At 32.2% G+C, this 27,288-nt stretch overlaps 2 protein-coding genes across 2 annotated transcripts in view; both read right to left on the reverse strand.

Moving 5' to 3' along the window:
- The window catches only part of LOC116402444 (electron transfer flavoprotein subunit alpha, mitochondrial-like), a gene marked incomplete at its 5' end in the record, with an annotated part of 28,729 nt that extends 16,552 nt beyond the window's left edge, over positions 1-12,177 (reverse strand). The window contains 14 exons of the mRNA XM_031881691.1: positions 2,678-2,766; positions 4,191-4,268; positions 4,992-5,396; positions 5,708-5,768; positions 5,915-6,048; positions 6,657-6,763; positions 8,571-8,640; positions 8,937-9,077; positions 9,729-9,781; positions 10,107-10,265; positions 10,547-10,710; positions 11,155-11,366; positions 11,662-11,871; positions 11,950-12,177. Of these exons, the coding sequence (XP_031737551.1) occupies positions 6,046-6,048; positions 6,657-6,763; positions 8,571-8,640; positions 8,937-9,077; positions 9,729-9,781; positions 10,107-10,265; positions 10,547-10,710; positions 11,155-11,366; positions 11,662-11,871; positions 11,950-12,177 (1,347 nt within the window). The remainder of the gene's footprint in view (positions 1-2,677; positions 2,767-4,190; positions 4,269-4,991; positions 5,397-5,707; positions 5,769-5,914; positions 6,049-6,656; positions 6,764-8,570; positions 8,641-8,936; positions 9,078-9,728; positions 9,782-10,106; positions 10,266-10,546; positions 10,711-11,154; positions 11,367-11,661; positions 11,872-11,949) is intronic.
- LOC116402692 overlaps positions 1-27,288 on the reverse strand; it is a 90,751-nt gene that overhangs the window by 60,395 nt on the left and 3,068 nt on the right. Inside the window, exon 2 of the mRNA XM_031882465.1 lies at positions 100-234. The gene's annotated coding sequence lies outside the window, so the exon portion shown is untranslated. The remainder of the gene's footprint in view (positions 1-99; positions 235-27,288) is intronic.

A 27,288-nucleotide genomic window follows, 5' to 3' on the forward strand; every position in this document is an offset into this window, starting at 1 on the left:
TTAAGAAAAGTTGCTAAAAAATGTCACCATTAAATGATATTAGTATTCTTAGATAATCTACAAATTTCATGAAGAAAAGACTGCAGACTTGAGAGTTACCCCCACTATCAGGAATACTTGCTGAAACGGGAAAAAGATATCGGCAAATTCTAAATACGGCACACTAAAACTCTCACTCTCCTGGTTCTTGCTTAAAATCACATGTACATGTCAATGCTGATAGTGCCTCTTCCACTGAAACAAACAAAATTTCAGTACCAATTAAGATGCAAAAATAAGGTATTTAAGATGCAGAAAATAAGGTAGTTAAGATGCAGAAAATAAGGAAACACCCCACATCACTACAGTGCATAACAAATCTATCACATAAGCACAAAGATAAATACTGAGAGTATTAGTTGAAACTTAGCAAACACAAAAAGGACATAAGCTTATTCTCAAATTTCAGTACATATACTCATCAAAATTCAGAATCTCACGTCACAAACCCGAGCTTAGTGCTCAAGGGTTGACAGTCATGCCTTTTATGCAAGATCTAAGAAGCTATGATGCTCATTATTGTAATGAAAAACTTTTGAAAAATTTTGAAATTTGGACAAAATTTGAAATCCCCAAGGTTAGACTAAACAAGTGAGCTATTATCCACCCTTCACTTAAAACATTGCTTGGAAGTAGCCCAACATGAGAAGATAAAACAATCTGAATGGCAGGCGATCCTATAAACTATTAAAACAATAGCCACAACTGATGAAAATCAAGTTGGATAAACAACCATTTGATGAAGGGAGGATGTTGAGCTTGTCTAAGAAAAACATACTCTTTGAGGGTTTATGGCAGCAACAACAACATACATGTCCAGCTTTCCTGTAGGTATTCCTATTCCCTAAACTCCAAGGTCACGGAGGCCAAGAATACGACTTCCATCTGTCAAGACAATCATGTCAACCTGTAGTTGGAAGAAGAAAATACAATGAACTTCAAAAATATATATATATCTATAAAGCATAACAATTATCCCACTGCTGAAAGAAATAATATTTGTTATGCTATGTATATAATTCACAAATTAATAGACCATCATCTCAATGTACAAATTGTGTGAAGCTAAGGTCTCTGATACAACTTAAAGAGGATTGAAGAAGAGTACCAGAAGTTTTTCATTAGCCATCAATCCAGGAAATAAATGAAGCATCAAGCTTGTCTAATAAACTGAACTGGGTCCTCAATATGTAACACAAATTACACAAAAATCTAGGGAGGGGGGCTATGATTTACATACGTAAAATACTTAGAGGTTTGAAAATAACTTATTGCATTCACTATACACCGAGTAAGAAGAGAACGAAGGCGACGGGAGAAAGGAAAGGGGATAAGGAAAAGAGGAGAACAGAAAGAGAACAACGACAAGAGGAACCAATTTATTTTGGGGAAAGAGGTATTTTAGGAATTTTCATTTTTATTGAGGGACCGACTGTGATTTTAACTAAACGGGATAGTTGCAAATTTAGCAATTAACTAAAAGAGGATAAAGAAGATAATAAACATAAAACTGGAGAGTATCATTTCCTAAACCATTCAACATGTAGCTAATAGAGTGGCACACCGGTAAGAGAAATAATCTTTGATATTCTAGAAGTATAAATAAAATTGAAAACTAAGAATGCTCAGTTTTACCTTGACCGTGCAAATGGTCTATCTTTCTCGAGTTCTAACTCCATAAGTTCAACTTCTGCTTTTTGGTTTTTAGCTAAGCCCTTGCCCCATTCCAACTTTATCTCATGTGACCGGAAGACCAGCATCACAAGCAGCCACAGTGGGATTTGATAAAAACATTGATAAGAACTATATCTCCTGAGAAGTATATAGTCTAAAGTGGAATTTTAATTTAAATCATAACTCTTGAATACCACCCTAAGACTTCAATACTATACTTTAATTCAACCAACCACTAATAAACATAGAACAAGAAATTGGAACAAGTCTGAATTATTAATATCACAAAGCCTGAATGTTAGAATTATCAATATGAATAAAGATGAAACAAGTCTAAACTCAAGATAGATAGTTTTTAGAAGCTTTAAATTGGTAGCTTTTCAACATAGTCAACAAAACATGAAGCATACCCAAAGAATACTTTAATTAGCTTTATGCATAAAGTAGCTAAAAAGTAAGAGAAAGCTTCATGCTATTAAATTAATTGGAAACAGCAACAACAGAAAATCAGCTTGATTAAACAAGTGCTTAATAATCTTTTCATTGAGCCAAACAAGCTGAACCACACCATTCATCCGATCTAGTCAAAAGCAAACAACCCAAATGCTGAATTTCATATTGATTCCTCCCAACATGTATATATATCGAAACATGAAACCAAAACTTCCCAATTTTGCATAGGCCTAAAAAAGACATGAATTTAAGATAATTAGAAAAGTTATCTAGGGTACCCAAAAGATCGCTGGTTTTTTTAATATTATTATTATTGGAAAACTTAACTACCTGCAAGAGGAACCTCTTCAATAGGAAGTTCTGCACCAAGATCACCTCTGGCAACCATTGCCTAAAATGAAAAGAAATAATGTTCTTCAATTAGCAACCAAGCCCCAGACTATCAACAAAATTGAAAACCTTTTAATGAAATTCAACATTAACGAAGCTGTGAAAAAATTCAAACAATCACCCCATCAGAAGCTGTAATAATTGAATGCAAATTTGGTATGGAGTATACACTTTCTATTTTTACAATCACATGAATAGCAGCATCACAGCCTGCAGAGTCGGATATTAAAAATTCAAACCCATAAAGTCTAACTAACTAAACACAATTAGATTTCTAGTAGCAGTAATTTAACACAGAAACAGAAATTAAACATTAGAACATTATTGCATGGCATTTCTATAAATTTATCACATGTTCTTTCTTCTTCTTTTTTTTCTTTCCTTTTTTGATATAACTCTAACCATGTAGTTAAGCTTCTCCCTGTAGCAGTTAATTAAAATAGAGACAGAAACTATAGATTAACAAACAATTGGAAGGCCTCTCGATCAATTTATATAATAATAAGTTCATACTTGTGTCTTTTTGGAAGTATGAAAAACGAGAAATCACTATTTTCCCTAAACGAGAAACCTCTTCGTTCCGTTTTTGTTGATTATTCATCCTTGTTCTTCACAGGAAATTCTCTCAATTTTCTTCAAAGGAAGGATCAAGTTCTCTCCTACAAAGGGTATGTTTCTAATTTTCCTAACTTTATGACATAATATGGCAGTGTTGTATAATGCAAATCTACAATAGAAGAAACACCATTTACAGCAGAGCCAAGAAAAATGAAGATTAAATATAATGTACTGCAATAAAATTAAAATACTAAAGAATGTGTTAGGATGTGCTTTCTCAATCTACATCCTAAACCCCTAAACCCATAAACCTCTAAACCCAACATCCTGATGTGCTTTTTCAATCTACATCGTTCTCAAAGAAACATCCTGATGTGCTTTCTTAATCTACATCCTTCTCAAAGAAATGAATTGAAAAATCTCTAAAAGTTTCCTCATCAAACAATATCATCCAACAATGTTTAAGAAGGATAGTAAAAGGGAAGAAGAATGATGTAATGGTGTTTAAAGAGGATAGTAAAACGGAACAAATAGTGATTTGCCTAATTCTTCAAAAAAAACATTAAGTTTTGAGTTGTGGCAATATGAACTAGGATCTCCTTTACAATTGTGCTCTAAAGATATTGAAGACAATTTATAGAATAAATCAAACTTATTAATGATAATAATAGAATTAGTAATGACGAAATTACATATCCTTTAAAATTTTTTGTTAAGTGAAAATTATGAGGTTTCTTTCCGCTTTTGTGTGTTCTCATGTTTAATTGTACTTTATCGTACCAATTTAGAATTTTAAAATGTTTTTAATTCACTATTTGAGGCTTCATCTTGCCTCTTCAAGTCAAAATACCTCACGGCCAGCCTTTGTTGAGTTATTTTCTATTGAATAATAGATTGTGTTTTCTTTTTTGGTCAAGAGACCAAAGTAGATTAGTTACAATTAGAAACAAAAAGGTGGATTTCGATTTCCCATAATAAACAATAAGAGTGGATCACCCAACAAGTCATAAACCTACTATCATTTATGTTCCACTTGATCCAAACATAACAAACAAAAATGAAAGGTTTGGACTTACTTGAGAATTAGTGTTGAAAAAAGATAGTTGTATGACCTTGTTAGCATATGAGTAACAACTTGAAAATGCATCAAGAATCTACAAAATTATTTAACATTAGTAGTTAAGATGCAGAAAATAAGGAAACACCCCACATCACTACAGCGGATAACAAATCTGCCACATAAGCACAAAGATATAAATACTGAGAGTATTATTTGAAACTTAGCAAACACAAACAGGACACTGATTTGGAGCTATGCCTGAGGGAAAAATAAATCATGAACACTGATTTCAACTCCAAGATGCTTCTAAAAGGCTTGTCTTACACCGATTGAGGCAAGTCCTTTCTAAACTTTCTCTTTCTTGTATCTTTTTCAAAAAACGCTCTGTCTCATTTGCACTTATTTCTCTCTTCTTCTTCCACGCTTAATGAAGAAAACCCTTAATGAAGAAAAAAATAAGAAATCAACCCTAAACCCCTCAACCCAACATCCTGGTGTGCTTTCTCAATCTACATCCTTCTCAAAGAAACATACTGATGTGCTTTCTTAATCTACATCCTTCTCAAAGAAATGAATTGAAAAATCTCTTCTCACAGAAATGAATTGAAAAATCTCTAAAAGTTTCCTCATCAAACAATACCATGCAACAATGTTTAAAAAGGATAGTAAAAAGGAAGAACAATGACGTAATGGTGCTTAAAGAGAATGGTAAAAAGGAACAAAGATGGTAAGGAGAAATTTATTTTCAACTTAATCATGAAGAACAGTTCAACAAAAAATAAATAATAAAATAAAGGCACTTGGGAAAGCAACAAACCTGCTTCTGTAACTCAAGAAGCTGCCGCTCTTTCTCATGAATGTGTTCTTCAAGTTCATGCAAATGTTTTATTTGCTGAGCTCTTTCAGCTTCAGAATGATCATGTTCTCTCCTACAAATGATATGTTTCTAATTTTCATAACTCAATGACTTAATATGGCAGTCTTGTATAATACAAATCCATAATAGAAGAAACACCACTTACAGCAGAGCCAAGAAAAATGAAGATTGTATGTAATGTACAGCAATAAAATTAAAATACCAGAGAATGTGTTAGGGTGTAGAGCAAATCATCTTCACTGCAATTATTCGGGAGGTTCTGTAAAGATAATTCCAATACCAGAACCTTCTTACCTCATATATAGTCCTTTCATCCAACTCTGTCAACTTTGCTCTTTCCGTTTCCTGCACATCAAATAAGCTTCAATTTCAACCAAACTCGTAAAGGTTACAACTCTCAGGTGATGCTAATTGAACGGAAGTTTAGAAACTGGGACAGGGTATGAGCTAACTTCATTATGCTCAAGCAACAAATTTTATGTTATGTAAGCATAAATATTAACTAGAGGCTTAAATAAAATATTTCACCACCACCACCACAACAACAAAAAGCCCAGATATATCGCCATTGACAACAGAAACAGAGCAATATAAGCACAATACATTACAAGGAAAATATGGAGAATAAAAGACATGAAGGTTTCCCTTTCACTTACAAAGAGGATCATTAAGTAACTTCTCGTTGTTAGAACCAATATCTAGCATTACTGGAAGAATCTGTCAATTAAACAAGAGTAAACTTAATGAAATTCAGAAAGTGGGGTTAAGAAAAGTTGCTAAAAAAATGTCACCATTAAATGATATTAGTATTCTTAGATAGTCAACAAATTTCATGAAGAAAAGACAACAGACTTGAGAGTTACCCCCACTATCAGGAATACTTGCTTGAACGGGAAAAAGATATCAGCAAATTCTAAACACGGCACAGTAAACTCTCACTCTCCTGGTTCTTGCTTAAAATCACATGTACATGTCATTGCCGATAGTGCCTCTTTCACTGAAATAAACAAAATTTCAGTACCAATTAAGATGCAGAAAATAAGGTATTTAAGATGCAGAAAATAAGGTAGTTAAGATGCAGAAAATAAGGTAGTTAAGATGCAGAAAATAAGGAAACACCCCACATCACTACAGTGCATAACAAATCTATCACATAAGCACAAAGATAATATACTGAGAGTATTAGTTGAAAGTTAGCAAACACAAAAAGGACATAAGCTTATTCTCAAATTTCAGTACATATACTCGTCAAAATTCAGAATCACACGTCACAAACCCAAGCTTAGTGCTCAAGGGTTGACAGTCATGCCTTTTATGCAAGATCTAAGAAGCTATGATGCTCATTATTGTAATGAAAAACTTTTGAAAAATTTTGAAATTTGAGCAAAATTTGAAATCACCCAAGTTTAGACTAAACAAGCGAGCTATTATCCACCCTTCGCTTAAAAAATTGTTTGGAAGTTACCCAACATGAGAAGATAAAACAATCTGAATGCAGGCAATCCTATAAACAATTAAAACAATAGCCACAACTGATTGAAATCAAGTTGGATAAACAACCATTTGATGAAGGGAGGGTGTTGAGCTTGTCTAAGAAAAACATACTCTTTGAGGGTTTATGCCAGCAGCAGCAACATACATATCCAGCTTTCCTATAGGTATTCCTATTCCCTGAACTCCAAGGTCACCAAGGCCAAGAATACGACTTCCATCTGTCAAGACAATCATGTCAACCTGTAGTTTGAAGAAGAAAATACAATGAACTTCAAATATATATATATATCTACAAAGCATAACAATTATCCCATAGCTGACTATTTTAGGAATAATCATTAAGGATATAGCAACATTTTAAAAAAAAATGCAAATATAGCAAAACTATCCCGATAGACCAATATTTGCAACATGATCTATCAAGGATAGATTTCTATCATTTATAGAATTTGACAAATTTTGCTATGTTTGCAATTTTTTTAAATGTTATATACTCAATTATTTTGAATCTAATTGCTAAATTTGCAACTACGTGTTTTTTTTTAATATATATTTTAGGTTTGTTCTTCTTGTTTTTTTTCTTTACATCATCTTTTCCTCTTCTTCTTCTGTAGTTTTTTTTTCCAACTGTTATTTAATTGTTCCAAATATAGAAGGTCGTGCAAAAAGATAGTGAAAAAAAATTAAATATTGAATCGATCATGTACAAAGAAATTTGAAAAAAATTGCAAATCTAAATGTACATACAATAGCCAAATCTAAACCAAACAATCTTGGATCAAATATAAACGATCATATACGAAGAATAACCAAATAATAGCCAAATCTAAATAATAGTTTTAGAAATATACTACGGTCACTTGATATTATTTAATCACAAGACCTTTTTGGTATTTTTTATTGTGGATGGGTAAACTTTTCCGTTTTCAAAATTATTTTATAGCATGTAAATATTTATTTCTTTGTTATATTTTTAAATTTTTGCAATATGCATGTTTATGTATTATTTTAGTTTCAATATCTTTAATATATGATCTGATATCTAGTAGAATTTCTTTACCGAAAACCAAGTAGAATTTAACCATTTTCCCACTAAAACATTTAGCATGACTTTAATATTTTCCAACCATGATATTTACATAATTACATAATTAAATTGAATTCAACAATTAAATTGAATTCGACTCAACATTATTTAAGACAAATAACTTGAGTTGGGATAACAATGTCAAGACAAATAACTTGAGTTGGGATAACAATGTCGATCCAATTTGAAGAACATATAAATGATATAATATAAGTCTATTATTCTATTTTAGATGTCCTAAAATTCATATGATGACATAATCTTTTGATAAAATACTTTTTATGTTCAATGTGGAACATATATATTATTGTTGCAAAAAAACAAGAAACAGGAAATATGAAAGTTATCCTTACACAGTCTTACTTTTATTTTCAAAAGAAACAGAAAATGAAAAACAGAGAAGAAACAAAGACAAAAATAAATAGAAACGTTATCAAACAGACTCTTATTAAACTGAAAAACAAACACTTGTTCAATAACTATTTTGTCTCCAATTTTCTTACCATAATTTCACATCACAAACAAAAACAAGTTTTTAAAAACAACTTTCTTAATTCTCAAATTGGATTATGAAAACATTTTTAAAAAGATGTTTTAAGGTATTGTCTATATATATGATTAGCAAACAAAGCCTCAAGGATTATTTTTCTAACTAAAAAAGAATACGAAAATTTAAAGGATCAATACACCAAGTTCATTATACTTTCACATCACACATTCTCAATAGAGGCTACATCCATATATTTGGAAAGATGTATATTTTTATTTCCTTTGAATATTTACATCCTTAATTTAAAGATTTCGTGGTGAGGGGTTTGATTTTCTCAAAGTAACATTCCTTTTTGTTTGTATTTAATATAAATGACCCAAATACTCAGATAATGGAATGCCCTTTGAACTCGTTCCCGCACAATACAGTTAGTGATAAGGTTACTTACTTTCAGGAAGCTTTTCAAGCAACTTGGGTATAACCTCAAACAGATCCCCAACGACTCCATAGTCAGCAACCTGCATATTAGAGACAATTAATTCATTGGAATGTAAAAACAGCGGTCAGACCAACCTCGGATACATTTATATGAAATCTAACAATGCATAAACTTACACTACGTTTTGAAATACTTATAATCTAGTCGTACTGATTCGGAATAAATAAGAGGATGTTGAATTTGAACACGACAAGACTAAGACTGATTTTACCACTTCAAACATGACCTTAAGCATCCAAGTTCGCCCTGTGGCCTAAACTAACAGTGATTTTTTTCCTTTTTCTGTGTGTGTGTTTTAGGGGAGGGGGAGCTGACCTTAAAAATTGGTGCATCTGCATCTTTATTCACAGCCACAATAACCTTAGAATCTCTGATTCCTGCCAAATGTTGAATGGCTCCTGATACACCAAAAGCCATATATAGTTTTGGTGCTACAATTTTACCAGTTTGTCCAACCTGATATACACAAGAGTTTTAACTAGGAATCATCGAAGAAATTTGCACTCGATAAAAGAATAAAAAACTATGGATAAATTCAACCCACGTTAATATGTGTTATGGCACTATCCATATAAAATATTTGCACATACCAAGTATATTTTCCACAAAAAGAATTACAAAGGAAAAGAAAGGGCAAGAGAGAAGGAATTGGACAATTTTTTTGTTTTAGTTTTTTTTTTTTAATTTTATTTCTCTTTGAACTTCTGGTGGGTGGGGTGATCTAAAAGTTCACCTTCCCTTCAGTCAAGTTCCAGTGAAATGCCTAACTTAGTAACTTCAATGTTCACTTTTAATTTGGATTAGGTACACTAACTTTTTTCTATATCCGTGAGTATCCAAGCTCACGTACTATGACTAATCTAACAAGACAACCTGTATGATCCTACAATATTTTGGTGTCAAAAAAACTCATAGGAAATTAATTCCAAAATAGCTGATCACCGTAGATTGAATCCATGACATTTTGCCAATTTATTGAGACTTTGTCTCCTTTTTCATTATAGACCAACCCATGATGGTTAATTTGGATTAGGCAAACTACAATTACAAAATTCAGATGTAATAATACTCTCAACTTGGAAGGAAAAGCACCAAGAAGGCAATTACCTGAAGGTCATTGGGAACAAATCCAGCATCAACAGCAGCACGTGTGGCACCAACTAAACAAATAAGAGAAGAAACATCAAATTAGGTTATAGGATTAGAGAATGAAGAAAGCAACATATTCATTATTTGTGTGTTGACAAAATTGATTACTTTGATACTGTAGAATAAATAGAAAACAGTACTCTATGCAAAGTGTTTTGAGATCTAATGTTTTCTGTTCTCATTAATAGGCTCCGTGTGCCCCCAAGTTCCATGATATTTTTAGGAAATTTGACAATCAATATTTTATAACCAGAGAAAAAATTAAAATAAATGATGAAGGCGATGCAGAAGGAAAAACAACTTGAAGTTCAATTCAAAAATTCAAACTGAATCAACCTGCAGCACCAAGTTTCTCGGCAAGCTTCTCAATCATTTTGAAGTTCTCAGCGGTTTTCAAACCACGTCCTCCAGTGACAACAACACGTGCATTTGCAAGATCAGGACGTTCTGCTTCCGGAGATGTTTGCTTTACGTATCTAGATTTTCCAATAGAATCTGAAAGATTGATATCACTCATTAGACCTAAACCAAGTATCACTCATTAGACCTAATTACATGTCCTAATCCTTTGGCAGGCCACTAAAGTAATATAACAGAAATTAAAATGATCCAGAGAAGTACTATGGAAAGTGTTCCCTTAATAGGATGGAACAATCATCAAAACTAACTTGGGTTAATCAAATAAGCAGAAGCATTCAATTCTTGATGTTATTATGGCTTCCTTTTTCTAGAGTGTGGAGAATTATTGGAGATGGAAAAGTAGGCTGTAGGCTTACCTCCACCAAGCATTGAGAGATCAACCTGAGATATAGCGGACTTATTTGATGCCAACTCAACAGATCTTGCAGGCACTGGGAATGATGTAGATCTTATGGTCAACATACAAGGGTCAGCTCCTGTGTATCTAACTGTACAAAGCGCATTGCCAGCATATATGGGCCTATTATGAGTTCCAAATTGTATTGTCAGTCATCCTTCTTCTTTTGTAAGGAAAAAAACTATTGCACATCAATTTAGAATGTACTTAACTAAAAATTAGGACATGGACAATTTAAGTGCTCCATCATAGTCACAAGACGAAATTGGCATACAAAAAAATGCAAACTGAGGTTCGAAAATAAAAAAAAAAACAAAACAAAACATGGAAATTGGAATGTTGAAAAACAAGGATTAGAGAATTTAAGTATTTCTCCACTGAATGAAGTTCTCCACCATAAACAACATCAGCAGTGAAAATTATGTTTTTCTACATACACAAGGAAGGTTAAATTAGTGGGAAACACATTTGTTAGGATTAATGTAGACTGTAGGTACTTAAAACAGTTCACAAAGTTGCATAAATGTCAATATAATCAAGGATTTAAGTCTAAAAAACAGGATAAACCTCACAAATTGTCGAGATTCAGATATAGCTACGACATCCGTAACCGGAGAAACATCTAAAAGAGCGGCAGCGCGTGGAAGAATGTTTTTCCCAAAAGAACCTGAAGCCGCAATTACATGAGAAAACCCATTCTTCTGTTGAACCAATTGGACTAACTGAGCCCAAGGTTCTGCCAAGGGGTATGTAAATTTATCAGAATCAGCAACAAGCACCTAAATAACATTTAACCTCCGATATCAGTAATAAGGAAACGACGAAGAACACAGATCACTCTAATTACTCTATCTTGATTCTAAAAAGATGGCATAGGACGAAGGTTATAACTCATCAAATGTTCGAATGAGAATAGAACAAAGCAACAACCACCATAAAATTCCTGGAATTTGGACTAATTCTAGGAGGTAATGCATAAAAAAAAAAAAAAAAAAAAAAGAATATGTGAAGAAAAAATGTTGGGCGGTCGAATCTCCATGTAAAAGGCGATAGATAGAGAGTAAATGATAATACCTGAGAAATAGATGGGTGGCAAGAGGCAGCATGTTGAGCAGCTTGATGAAGCGAAGGCCCAGAGCCCGCCAAGAGGAGGGAAATGGAAGTGTGAGTGCTCAAGGAAGCGGCAGCCGCTATAGCGCTAAGGGAAGCGGCAGCCGCTATAGCGCTAAGGGAAGCGGCATTGATGGAACCGGAATCGTGTTCCGCCAAAACCAAGGTGGTGACCTACAATTCCATAGCAAAATGTTGGAGAGAAATGAAAAATGATGAAACGGAAATGAAAGAAAGGAGAGAAGAGCATACAGATCGACAAGGTGAGGAGGAGAAGAGGGGAGCAATTGGGAGGAAGAGGATGGAAGAATGGATGTCTTGAAAGCAGTGAATAGAGTTCGAGCAATCATGTTGATGGATGAGGGATACTCTCTCCTCTCTCTGAAATGAATAATAATAGTGTTTAGAAGAAGAGGGTGGGCGGAGGAGAGAATGGTTCAATGGAGGTTTGAAAGAGGAATGCGGCACTGCTCCATCCAGCGATTAAAAGTTTCTCTAATTTGATTTTGTTACCCATAGTGTTTATCAGATCCACTAGGTGGGAATACCTTATAACAATTTCCTTCCCCCCAACACAAACCCTCCCGAGTTTCTTTTTAAGAATTTTTAGACAACATAATTAAATTTAAACCACATTTCAACAATTGGTTACTTCTCTTTTCTATTATTTGTGATTTATTCATCATCTATTTCACATTTTTTCAGTTCATTTTTTTTTTAATCTTCTTTTTCTTTCTTTCTTCATCTTCTCTTTCTTTCTTACAAGTACTCCTCTTCCACAATGTCAACATCATTTAAATATCACTTTGACATGATCTAAACGATCACTTACTTATTCAACACAAGCGTTTAACATGGTCAACACAACCGTTTAGATTAGAAAATTTTTTCCATCGTTAAAAATAACTACAGGATCGTGTATACTTGCATAATCGCGTATCATGATCCTTTCAAGTGCGTGTGTGGTCGATGTTGATACTACCTACACAATCGTGTATAATTTCTTACACAATCGCGTATCATGATTGTTTAAAAGAAAAATTACACACACTGCGTGTGGCCGATTAATTGCGTGTTGACTTGGACATTTTTGGTATAACTCATTGTGAGCATGTGTGGGCTTTTTTTTTGTTTTCAAAATTGTTCTATATAGTGTAAATTTTTCGTCGATTTATTATATTTAAAAAAAAAATCCATTTATTTATGAATATAATTTATGTTTACAAAATTGATTAAATTGCAATTTAGTTTCTATCGTTTGAAGAAAGTTGGAGTTTAACCTATAGTTTTGATAAAACCTCATATATCATCTTTATGATTTGAAAACCTTCATAAATAGTCCATACAAGCGACACTACTTTATATGATTTATCAAACCAAAATGACTAAATTTTAGTAAACTATAAAGACTAAATTCTATTATTTTAAAATTATGAGGACCAAATTTGTAATTTAACCTAAAAAGTTATATAATTATTATTTTATATTGTTATAACGTATAATACATTAGATAATGCATATTATTATTGAAAAAATGAATTGAGTTTATAACCCAACATATATTCTAATAAATGACTACTATATGATAGATCATGAAATCACATCGCACACCCTAAATCCGGTACACCTAAACAAAATTAAAGTAATAAGAGATGTTACGTAGGGACAAATTTAAAATGATTTTTGGGCTCAGAATGTACTATTTAAGTTGTACTTCATGGTTTAATCTTACTAATAACTGATTATTGATTTTTCATAGACGGGTTGTTAATCATGGTTTGAACAATTTGTGGTCATTTTCACAATCTAGCATGTGTTAAGTTTAATTGGTGGTTCACTAGAGTGGAAACTTCCTTTGGTACAACATAGTAGATTGAATACACTGCACGACATGTTTACACTGTTTACCTCTCTAAAGAATTATGTTTAAAAAAATGCTAAATTGAATTGGACATTTAGTTTAGCATGCATCAAAGCAGAATCTAAGTGCTGAGAAGGCTAAGGGACATCATGATTTCATTACAACAGCATAGGACGTCTTACAACCTAGGAATAGAAAAAGTTGACTCACTTTAGGGATAAAGAATTTTTCAATAAAATGCATGCATGAATTAGTTAACTATGGAAAGTGGAAGTTAAGCACTGGGAGCCAAGTCAAATGATCCAAAGGATTATTATACAGAGATACATTCTGACCAAGTTATGTTAGTCATGATTGATGTGATCTCATTAGCTGTTTTGCATTGCTAGGAATGTTGAGGCACTACTACCCTTACAAGTTTGGGTTATCCTTGAAACACACTCATCACCAAAATTGGTGTTTTGCAAAATAATTTCAAACTACTCCTTGTGGAGCTTCGACACTTGGGAATATCTAGGAATTATCACTTCTTCACCGTGTATACTTGCATTTAGACCTTCCTCACTTATCATATCTTCATTTATACACAAAAGGGAAATCAAATGTTACTCTTGTCAGACAAACATCATGATTGTCAACGACCAACCATTATCATCATTAATGATCGATTGTCGTACCTATTCACAAACGATATTAATGATGGTCAATGACCAAATGTCATGACTTTTGATGATTGATTTTCATGACAGTTGACTACCAACCAATCATCTCTATAGTTGGTGATCATTGACAATCTTCACCATCAACAAACGATCATTGACCGTCTTTACCATCAATCGGTGACCATTGATCGTCTTTACATCGGCAGGTGGTCGTCTTGATCATTGATATCGATGCTTGATCGTCATGACTACTAACAATTGATTGTTAATATCAAATTTTTTACTAGAAAAATAAAATTACAAAGTATAAATATATACTTAATCCATAAAAGAAACTGCTGCAACTAATGAGTGGCATATACGATATAATATTTTTTAAAACGTTGGCAATCAAATACTCCAATAATTTTTTTTCACGATCTTAAAAAACTAAATAACAGTTTGAAAAAATAGCATGATCTTGAGCCAAATAACAATTTGAAAAAAAAAATTACAGATGAAGAGAAAAAGACGATGAGAAGGAAAAAAAATTGCAGAAGAAAGATATGAAAAAGAATGGCAAATGGAAATATTTAAAAAAATTGCAGAAGAAGATAAAAAGACGATGAAAATAAAAAATATCGCAGAAGAGAAGAAAAGAAAGACGATGATAAGAAAGGGTAAACCCATAATTTTTTTTTAAAGAAAATGATCGGTGTTGTGGATCTTTTCATTTTGTTACATGGACCGTAAATATTTTACTGGTTTATTATTTTTATGAAACTTAACGTTTTATAATTCTAATAATCATTATATATTATTATTATTTTAGTCCCCATGCCTAATAGATAGTAGCGGCATGTGAAAGTGTAGAGATATTGACAAACCTATATTTACCTATCTCTCCACTCCTTCCAAAACTTGGGTGTCCCATGGACAAGTAGTCCTTAGTTCAAATCTATATAGAAAAAGAATAATTATTAGAATTATAAAATATATTAAATAATAATTATTATTAATTTCCAATTAAAACATCAATTATAAATCAATACAATGATAGTCATTCCCCACACAAATTAATACAAATACCTCTATTTAGTAATATAACAAATGTAAACGATCTTGTACAAAAAATAATAACCAAATATAAATGATAGTGTATAAAAAAATCTTGAAAATAAATTGTTGAGATTTGGCTACCCAAATTTAAACGATTAAATTAAACGACCGTGTACCAAATATAAACGATCGCGTACCAAAAAAATCTTGAAAAAAATCGTTTAAATTTGACCCAAATCTAAATTATCGTATAGGGAAAAATAGTCAAATCTAAATTTTTGTTTCCCAAATATATTAGGCGAGTTGGATGTCAATCAATCACGGGACATTTTTTGGTATTTTCCATTGTAGGCCCGTGAGTTTTTTTTGTTTTCGAAATTGTTGTATGTCGTGTAAATATTTTGTCGCTTTGTTATATTTTTTAAAAGATCTCATTATAAAACGTATTGAATAATTATTATTATTAATTTTCAATTGAAACATCAATTATAAATCAGTACAATAATAGTCCATTTGCAACAATTTATTGTGACATTTTTAAACGCTATAAGTAATTGTTGCAATCAACTCTATTGCAACCGTTGTTAAAATTATTGCAACTTAAAATATCAAACTTCGAAGAGATGTCGAGATATTGCCGACAAACTTGAATATTTTTTAAAAAACAAAATTGAAAAAACACTAGGGTAAACGTGAGAGATGGACGCTTACCTCACGTTATCTCTTTTCTTTATTTTCTTAATTATTATTATTATTTCTTTATGATTGGTTCATGCCATAGTTTTTCTTTTTTGGAAAATATTGCATCAGATAACAAAAAAAACAACTCATAACACCTATTTTTTGCATATTGCAAATATGACAGCTATGATAAGTAATTAATCATATCAGACGGTTATCAAATGAATATCAGACAGTTATCATAAGACTATCAGAGGATTATTGCTTTTAAATTTGCTACTTTTGCAAATTTAGAAAATGTTTTGACATTGACTTTATTATCATAATTTTTTTTGCTATTTTTGCAAAAGTCACTTAGAGAATTGAAAACAAAATGAATTGGGTTAAAATTTTCCATCACCATCAACAAAAATAAATTTCCACAAACAAAAACATGTATAGAAAAATTACAATAAAATAACAAAATATATATGACAAAAAGAAAGTGAAACAATTAATATAAATATTAATATTAACTTTATATTTTTGCCCATCAAGGAAGGTACTTGATTGTGGTTGTCTATCAAGAAAAACAATTTGAAAAATAAATTACTTACTTAATTTCTTTAAGAGTTCATTACCATTAAGAAAGGTTTTCCTTGATGGTCAATGCTCATAGAGGAAGAGTCGTTTTTGTAAAATGGGCTCATCAACAAAATTAATTCTTTGCCCATCAAGGCAAACCAAATTGTTTTTCCATGAGTTCTTGATGGGCAATGCTCATCAAATAATAATGTATTTTTTGTATGTATTGTCCATCAAGCAATGCTTTTCTTGAAGGTTTTATCGTCAAGAATCGCCCCAACCCAAAAACTTACGTATTTTACTATTTTTGCATATGTGTCTACAAAATAAGGGATCTTTTCTTAACGGTCAGGACTATCAAGATAAATCTAGAAGAGAAGATAAATAAATCGAAAAAAAAGAAAAAGAAAAAGGGGAAAAATACATAATAATAAATGGAATTTATGAAAAAATAATCGGACTTCATGGACTTTTTTTATTTTATTATACGGGTCATAAATATGTAGAGGTTTTGTTACATTTATGTAAATTAAACTAAAATAAATGAAAAATATGAAAAAAAAACGAAAAAAAAAAGTTAATTTTCATAAATATAACAAAACACCAAAATATTTACAACGCGTGTAACAAAATAAAAAAAAGTACATGAAGTCGACTATTTTTTAAAAATATTTTAGGTTTGCCCTTTCTTTCCATCTTTCTTCTGCAATTTTTCTTTTCCTTTCCATTGTCATTTTCTCTTCTACTTTTGCAATTTTTTCAAACTCTTATTTGGTTCAAAATTGTATACCAAATATAAAAGATCTATTTTTTTTATAAAAAAATTCAAATTTTTATTTAATTGTTCAAGATCGTGTGCCAAATATGAAAAATCATGAAAAAAAACATTGTAATATTGAGTAGACAAATCTAGACGATGAATCTTAAAAAAATCGTTTAGATTTGGGTAGTTGAATCTAAACGATCTTGTACCAAAAACTCTTTTAAAAAACCTGTTTAGATTTAAATCTAAATGATGGTATACAAAAAATAATTGAATCTAAAGAATTGTGTACAAACAAAATCTTGAAAGAAAATTGTTTAGATTTGGATACCTAAATATTTAAACAATCAAATCTAAACGATCGTGTACCAAAAAATCTTAAAAAATAATCGTTTAGATTTGTGTAGCTAAATCTAAATGATCAAATCTAAACAATCATGTATCAAAAAATAGTCAAATCTAGACAATCGTTTATCAAATATATTACTTGCACTGGGTGCTAATTAACAATCATGTGTCAATTAATAACGAACATTTTTGGTATTTTCTATCGTGGACATGTGGGTTTTTTCCGTTTTCGAAATGGTTCTATATCGTGTAAATATTTGGACGCGGGGTTATATTTTTTAAAATACTCCAACAAGAAAAAGGTTTTTAAAAATATATATACATAAAAAGAAACTGTTTACGATCAAACAGAAAAAACCAACTAAAACACACCAAAATCTATTACACATCCTAAATATTTCATCTATTTTACTTCTTTTTTAACAATTTTTCATATATATATATATTTGTTTTAAGTTTAATGGAGTATTATTGAAATCTCAACTATAAAAATGTTACATTTGGAAACAAAAAAAAAAAACTAAATAGAAATTATATCTAAAACAAAGGGAACAGATAGATACTTTTTCAAAAAAATATTAACAATAAATGTATTAGAATTTATTATAATAGATTTGAAAGTATAACAATTTAAAAATTTTAAAAATCAAAAGTTTATTTATGCATAGATTGATACGTATATTGCAAAGAAAATAAATTATTTGGTAGCTTTAATTTATGAAAACTATAGCAAAGACCACAATTTAGTAAATAAACTAAAAAATTTGCACAACCATAAAATATTTATAAAAATAACAAACATTGATCAGTGAATTTAATTTTTTTTTATAATGTTAAGTTTACCATTACGTGACTATCTAATAGAAGTTATCACTAATAGTTGCTATCAATAATAGCAACTGATAACATATTTCTCAAATCGAAAGTTATCACTAATAACATCTATCATTGACAGCAGCAACTATAAATTGCTATCACTGATAATTGCTACAAATGATAGCTTTCAATTTTAAAAAACTCAAGAAGAAGCACTTGTAATGGTGGTAAATGAAAAATTATCATTGATATCATTAATTATCAAAGATAGCAACTCATAACAGCCATCGGTGATAATAGTTTATAATAGTTATTGGTGACAACAACTTATAGTAACTATATGTGATATTCACTAATTGTCGCTCTTAGTGATAACACTTAATGGTAACTATCAGTGGCTATCATTTATAGTTGTTATTAGTCATAGCTTTCAATGTGAGAAAATCAGAAATGTGTGAAGCTAGTCATTTCTAAAAAAAAAAACTATTAGTGATAACTTTTAATTTGAGAAATTTGGGAAGAAGTGCTCACAATGGTAACCGTGTGTATTTAGTATGTTACTAAATTTTGTGCTATATATATAATTTATTTTATCATTGTATTATACATGTGTGTGGTTTTTTTTTTCAAAAATAGAACAAAACGCGAAAATATTTATACTACATAGAATAATTTTAAATAGAAAAAAAATTACAACATGAAATAACAAAAATACATATTAATTGGTTAAACACGTGTAAAAAAATTATGCTGTACCCTCAATCCTAAAGCTAATAAATAGTTGGTTTTAAAACAATTTTAATGATAAAAAATTAAAATTAAATGACTATTTTTGCAATGTTAAGAGTGATTGAATCATAGTCATAAACTGATATATGAGTGTAATAAATAGTTGGTTTTAAAACAATTTTAATGATAAAACGTTAAAATTAAATGACTATTTTTGCAATGTTAAGAGTAGGATTGAATCATAGTCATAAAGTGATCTATGAGTGTAATTCAATCCTTTCACTTTGCCACGTGCATCACTATTATTAGCTGTCCACTATGCCACTTGTATGGAAAAGTTTGCTTTAAAACAAATTTAAACTTTAGGGGCTAAAACTTATTAAAATTTAGGGTTGATGGTCATTTTTATAATCTAAATTAAATTGTTTCAACATATTATATTCCTCATTTATCTTCAGAAAATAAGAATATTTGAAGAAATTAAATGATATTAAATCCTGTTGTTTAAAACTTGGGAGATAATTTTTGAAATGATGCTTGGATAAACGGCAAAGTTAATTCAATTAATTTTAAATATGGCAACACTAATATGAATTTGCAAGCACACTTATAAAAATATAAACTTAAAAAGGTGAAATTCACCGGCATAAAATTTCTCTCTCTTACAATGTATCTACTACATATGTCTAGCTCTAATTATACCAATTTTGTTTTAGATCTTTATTGTCAATTTACATATATCGTATATTGATGTGTGATTTCCCTCCAAGATGATTGTCGTCTGTAGTCGTAGATTCTAAATTCTTTAGATAGTACTTGGAGTTAGAACAACTAAAGGGAGTTGGAATTGTTAGATTTTATGTCCTAAAACACGTAGTTTGAAATTTAAAATCATATTATATCCAATAAAATGGTTATTAAGGGCTTATTTCTTGAAAAAAGAAGAAGCAAAAAGTTTTTCTTTCTTTGTAAAAGCAGTCTTGAGACGAGGGTAATTTTGGGAAAATTAAATGTAGATTTACCTTTTTGCCCTTTACTTTTCTCTCACCTTTTCAATATATTTGCAAGATGTCATCACTTTCCTTTCTTTGTATTTCTTTTGTTGCATGGTTCACCGAGAGAGTAAGGAAGAAGAAAAAAAATGTTTCGAAAGGGGGTTTCTTAATGGATGAAGTTTATAGATGAAGAGATGAGAAAAGTGAACAAGATGAAGTTTATAGTGATTCAACACATAGCCTACATCATCACTCTTCATAGGTAAAAATCCTTTTATTCAACATTCAGTGTGAAAGTGATAGAACTAAGTCATGCACAACGGAAAAAGAATCGAATTTCTACCCTAATTGCCACAATTAACATGTAACCATAAACTAATCAAATTAGGGTTTTAAGAAATATTACCTTTGAAGCTTTCAAAAGGTTTGATATCTTCTTACCAATTCTAACCGAGACCACCACTAGTACTCAACTGCTATCCTCTAGACAAAGAACCGGGTTGTGGGACCCAATTTTGGTGTAGAAAGTAATGGAGATAAAATGAGATTGGAAGGTTTTTTTTTCTTTTGTTGAGATGATGAAAATGATAAAAGAGGCAAAAAAGTTCTTCAACATTTGAAAACACCTCTATTTATAACCTAATTACATGCAAAAATGCATGCAATTCATTTGCCAAATCTCAACACCTAATGTTTCACTAACAATTAGTAGAACTTAGTGGGCTAGGTGTCTATATCTCATATAGCCACATATCCCACTAAGAGTTCGTGGGATTATCCAACAAAATGTTGGATTTTCCCACTAACTTAGTCCAAGGGTAAAATGGTCATTAGATATTTCTAGTCAAAAATCAAACTTTTGACTTTTTACCATTTTGTCCGTCTTGACTAATTCCAACCTCCCGATCATGAATCCACATTCATTTTTCCAAAATTCAAATCACATTTGAATATAAGGCCGGTCAAAGTTTGACTTTTCAAAGTCAAAAGTCAACATTTTGACTTTTTACTATTTTTGACCAATTTCATCAATTCCAAGCTTCTTAGTATTAATCCGCATTCATACTTATAGTATGTAAAACATAAAGCTCTATTTCTAATTAGAAGACCAATAAGTCTCCCACTTGTCCTAGTGGTATGAGAGATGTGGTGTGAGAGAATATAAAACTAGGGCACATGGCCAATAAGTCTCCCACTTGTCCTAGTTTACAAACATCGTAGACCTAAACTGTGTAGGTGACCCTCAAACACTTTAGCCGTGAGGGCTTTTGTAAAATGATCAGCTATACAAGTTTGCTTTATGCTTCTCCAAACTACTGCTCCTCCATTTAGAGTAAATACTGATCCTGATGTAGACTTTCTAACATCTTTATCAGTTTGGAAATCTGAATCAGTGTATCCAGTAAGGATCAGATCCTTTGTACGATACATGAGCATGTAGTCGTAAGATATAGAATGTTTTTAACGGCTGTCCAGTGATCACGTCCATGATTGGATTGATACCTACTGACCATCCCTACTGAGTAGCAAATGTCAGGTCTAGTACATAACATTGCATACATTAAACTTCCAACAGCGGAAGCATAGGGAATATTTCTCATATCCTCAACTTCTTGAGGTGTCTTAGGACATTGTTCCTTTGACGAATGAATTCCATATCTATACGGCAACAGACCTTTTTTTTGGAATTCTGCATTTTATATCTAGACAACATTTTGTCTATGTAAGATGCTTGAGACATGGCTAGTGTTTTGTTCTTACGGTTTCGAACAATTTGGATTCCGAGAACGTATTGTGCATCTCCCAAATCTTTCATTTGAAATTGCATAGCTAGCCATTTCTTGATATCAGTAAGATATCCTACGTCATTTCCAATAAGTAGAATATCATCTACATATAAGACTAAAAATGCTATAATGGAATTGACGACCTTTTGTAAACACAAGGCTCGTCAACATTTTGTTCAAAGCCATAAGATTTGATCGCAGTATCAAATCTTATATTCCAGGATCTAGAAGCTTGTTTTAATCCATAAATGGATTTTTTAAGCTTACAAACCTTTTGTTCTTGATCTTGTTCTATAAACCCCTCTGGTTGAGACATATAGATACTCTCTTCAAGATTACCGTTCAAAAAAGCTGTCTTGACATCCATCTGCCAAATTTCATAATCATAAAAAGTGGCGATGGATAAGAGTATTCTAATTGACTTTAACATGGCAACGGGAGAGAAAGTTTCCTCATAGTCTACTCCCTCTCTCTGGTATAACCCTTTGCCACAAGTCGAGCCTTGAAAGTCTGTACTTTACCGGCATGGTCTCGTTTTCTCTTGTAGATCCATTTACAACCAATAGGTTTTACGTCATTTGGTTGATCTACTAGAGTCCAGACAGAATTAAAGTACATAGACTCCATTTCGAGGTCCATGGCTTTGATCCATTGGTCACGATCTACATCTTTCATTGCCTGTTTATAGGTTAATGGATCCTCTATGCCATCGTCAGGTATGACGACTTGAGTTTCAATTAAACCCAAATAGCGATCAGGCTGATGAACAACCCTCCCACTACGTCGAGGCTCTCTCAACTGTTGAGAAGGATGTGATTGACCAGATTTCCTAGTCTTATCAACTACCTTAGTGGATGAACTAGGTTTATCTATAAGCACTTTTTGGGAAATTTCTTTTAATACTAGTTTACTACGAGGTTGATGATCCCTGATGTGGTCTTCCTCTAAGAATGTGGCATTTGTTGACACAAATATTTTATTTTCTTGAGGATCATAAAACAAACCACCTCTTGATTCTTTTGGATAACCTATGAAAAAGAATTAAAATAAAAAGCATAATTTTGAACGATGTTCCAATTTCTTAGGATTTTGTACCAACACGTGTGCTGGACAACCCCAAATTCTAAAATGACGTAAACTTCCTTTACGCCCTTTCCATAGCTCATAAGGTGTTTCTGAAACACTTTTAGAGGGAACATTATTCAAAATATAAACAGCTGTTTCTAAAGCATATCCCCAAAAAGAATCTGGCATCTGAGAAAAACTCATCATAGAGCGAACCATGTCTAACAAGGTCCGGTTTCTTCTTTCTGATACACCGTTCTGTTGAGGTGTACTAGGTGCAGAGAGTTGTGACTGGATTCCATTTTCTATTAAATAGTCTCGGAATCGTAAGTCCATATACTCTCCACCTCGATCTGATCGAAGTATTTTTATTGTTTTACCTAATTCGTTTTCTACTTCAGCCTTATATTCTTTGAACTTTTCAAGACTATTAGACTTATGATGTATTAGGTAAATATGACCATACCTTGAATAATCATCAATGAAGCTAATGAAATATTCATATCCACCTCGAGCTTTGACATTCATTGGTCCACAAAGGTCCGAATGTACGAGCTCTAAGGGTCCTTTTAGCTCTTAGACTTTCCAGTAAAAGATCTCTTGGTCATTTTTCCTTCAAGACAAGATTCACAAGGAGGTAAAGTATTATTTTCTAACTGACTTAGAAGCCCACTTTTAACTAATCTCCCAATCCTATTGAGATTTATGTGACCAAGTCTTAAGTGCCATAAATAGGCATTAGAAGAAACTTTTTGTCTTTTATTCTGAGTTTCAGCTGTTCTGAATATTTCAGTATTTAAGACAAAATTTGCTCTGGTTGGTCTTAACTTATATAAGTTGTCTTCAAGTATAGCAGAACAAACTAGAATACCTTTATAGAAAACGAACGCTTCATTAATTTCAAAAGATATTCTATACATTTGTTCCAAAATACAAGAGATAGATATTAAATTTCTTTTCATTTGAGGTACATATAAGACATTCTTAAGTATGACATATCTATCTCTAAAAAACAACTTTAAATCTCCCACTGCTGAAGCTGAGACCATCTCTCCTGTTCCAACCTTGAGAGTGATCTCGCCTTCTGAAAGCTTTTTCCAAGAACTATTTTCCTGAAATGAGAAGCAAATATGGTTTAGTGGCTCCTGAATCTAGTATCCAGGTACAATTTTCATATTCCACTAAACATGTTTCTACAACTAGTAAATCATATTTACCTTGTGTTTCCTTCTCTGCCTTTTTTTCTGCAAGGTATTTTGGGCAGTTTCTTAACCAGTGCCCGTTTTGGCCACAATGGTAACACTTACCTTTTTCTGCACCTTTCTTACCCTTGTTCTGTTTGGGAGTCTTTCCCTTTCCCTTCTTTTTTATTTGAGCATTAGGTTTTGAGGGTCCAGCTTTGGTTTTAGAGGACGATCCTCTTATAAATTTTCTTTTTGTGGTAGCAACATTTGCTTCCACTTGTTTTCCTTTACCCATAGTAAGGTTTTGGAATCGCTGGAGTTCATTCAGAAGGGTTGTCAAGTTAAATTCTATCTTGTTCAAAGACGCATTCGTTTGGAATGGAATGAAGCTCTTCGGAAGAGACTCTAAGATAAAACTAACTTGATTAACCTCTTCGATGGGACCACCATTCACTTCAGCGATGTTGAAGTGCATCATCATGTCCAGAACATGTTCTCTAACAGAGGTCCCTTCCTTCATACGCTTAGTGTAAATGTATTTGACTGCCTCGTGTCTTAAGGACCATTCTGGTTGCCCAAACATTCCCCTTAATGAATCCATAATCTCTTTAGCCGTGGCTAAGGATTCATGTTTCTTTGCCAATACATCAGACATGCTGGCAAGAATGTAGACACGGGCTTTTTCATTAGCTTTTATCCATCGATCATATGCATCCCGACTAGTTCGGTTAGCATTAGAGGCAGGGTTTTGAGGACATTCCTCAGTTAAGACAAATCTTAAATCGTCAACCACTAGTATTGTGTTAAGATTTGATTTCCAAGCCGCATAATTATCGCCATTAAGTTTTTCGGAAGCTAAAAGTTGAACTATTGAGCTATTCATGCTGAAAAACAAACATATTCTTTTTAGGAAAAAACTATAATCATAAAAAATATTCAATCTAATTTAGCAATTACTAATAATGTACCCTTTCATTATTTGTATTTTGCAACAATATTTCAAAGGTTTAGAACAACCTTCTCCGAAGGGTAGTTGATTATTCCTCCTTTGAACCAAGACAATCTTCACTAGATGGTATCTCTAGAATAACTGCTTATTCTTTATAGCACTTAGTTATCGCTACTTTAGTCAAGAATAGTGAAGTTTCCTCTCATTTTTTTATGGGCTTTTTCTTATGTATATTGCATATGTTGTTTGTTTTTTTTAGCTCTTAATTGTTTCACTGTTTTATGTTTGCAAGTCTCTCTATTCTTTGTTTGGTATGCAATGTGGTAACTAGGTCTTGCTAGAACCGGTGGGCTAACCTTTCTATGGTTATAGACTTAGTTTCTAAGTTTGACTGCTCCCTTCGGAGTGACAACAAGCCTCGTTTTCCCCCTACTATGGAACGGGGAGGATTCCTCCTCTTTTCAAAGCCCTCGTCAAACTCAATGCTAAGTTTGACTGCTCCCTTCTGGAGTGACAACAAGCCTCATTTTCCCCCTAGTGTGGAACGGGGAGGATTCCTTCTCTTTTCAAAGCCCTCATCAAACTCGATGCTATGTCTAGAACGCTAAGAGTAGGTGGCCTGGTTTTCGTTAGGCCAAAAGTGAAGTTTCCTCTCATTTTTTTATGGGCTTTTTCTTATGTATATTGCATATGTTGTTTGTTTTTTTAGCTCTTAATTGTTTCACTGTTTTATGTTTGCAAGTGTCTCTATTCTTTGTTTGGTATGCAATGTGGTAACTAGGTCTTGCTAGAACCGGTGGACTAACCTTTCTATGGTTCTACACTTAGTTTCTAAGTTTGAGTGCTCCCTTCGAAGTGACAATAAGTTTTGTTAATGTCCACCCTTTTCTAAAGGGATTTAGTTCATTGTGGCTAGACAAACGGCTCCTAACTCATGTTATTTGTTAAAACCATCTCAATTTCTAAAGAGTACCTCCTATCCTTTTTTAACTCTATCTAGGCTAGGTTTGGACCAAGCGCATCATAGGTAAGTCACAGCAACGCAACAAAGGAAGACAAAGCTAGAAAAGCATCCATGCAATCAAGCATTCACAACACACATACCATTTTCTCAATCATGCATTCACATCTGAACGAGATATCGCTAACATCTCAATAAGATATCGCTAAAAAGGGACGTAAACCAAAAAAGACGGCAGCTTATGCTCAAATTTCAGCACATATAATCATCAACATTCAAAATTTTACATCACAAACCCAAGTTTAGTGGTCAAGGGTTGCTAGTCATGCTTTTTATGCAAGATCTAAGTAAGCTAATAAGGTATAATGCTCCTTATTGTAAGGAAATTTTTTTTAGAAATTTAGAAATTTGGGCAAAATTTGAACCCCAAGTTTAGACTAAACATGCAAGCTATTGCCCACCCCCACTTAAAAAGTTGCAAGCTTTTGAAAATCAAAGTAAAGGGAGAAAAATAAGGGGGAACTTTGTATTGGCCAAGTGCCCTAGTTTCATATATATTCTCTCACACCACATCTCTCATACCACTGGGAATTTTAGTCCAAGTGGGAGTTTGTTGGAATTTTTTGTTCTAAAACTCGTAGTTTGTAAAATCATATTCTGTTCAATAAAGTTGTTATTGAGAAATTAAATATTATAATCTTAAATCCAATAAAACTAAGTTCCAAGGCTATTTTTAAATAAACTTGAACTTTATGTGTAAACATAAACGTGGATCAAGTTCGAGTATATAACCTAAATAGTCTATAGTATATGAAATAAAGGTTGGACGCCTTATTTAGAGAAACTATGGATGCGGCCCACTTTGTAGTACAAACGAGGTGATCCTAATAGTTCATGTAGAGACATGAAAGTGGGGGCATCCTATGTAAAATGTTTACATAAGATTGAACCATAAATTAGTCTTTTTTACGTTATAACACCGTTTACTATTTAAAACTAACTATCTCAATTATTGATGACCTAGGTAACTTAGTCTTAATCCTGAGTTAACTATGAACTCCTGTTCACACGAGATTATCCTTATATCTGCATAGGTGAGGGCAGCTCATCAGCGTTGGCCCAATAAGCCTCCCATTTCAGGGGTAAGATCGGGTGGATAGCCGAACATAGGGTACAAGATGGAATTCA

The sequence above is a fragment of the Cucumis sativus genome, chromosome 3 (assembly GCF_000004075.3).
Source record: "Cucumis sativus cultivar 9930 chromosome 3, Cucumber_9930_V3, whole genome shotgun sequence".
NCBI lineage: Eukaryota > Viridiplantae > Streptophyta > Magnoliopsida > Cucurbitales > Cucurbitaceae > Cucumis > Cucumis sativus.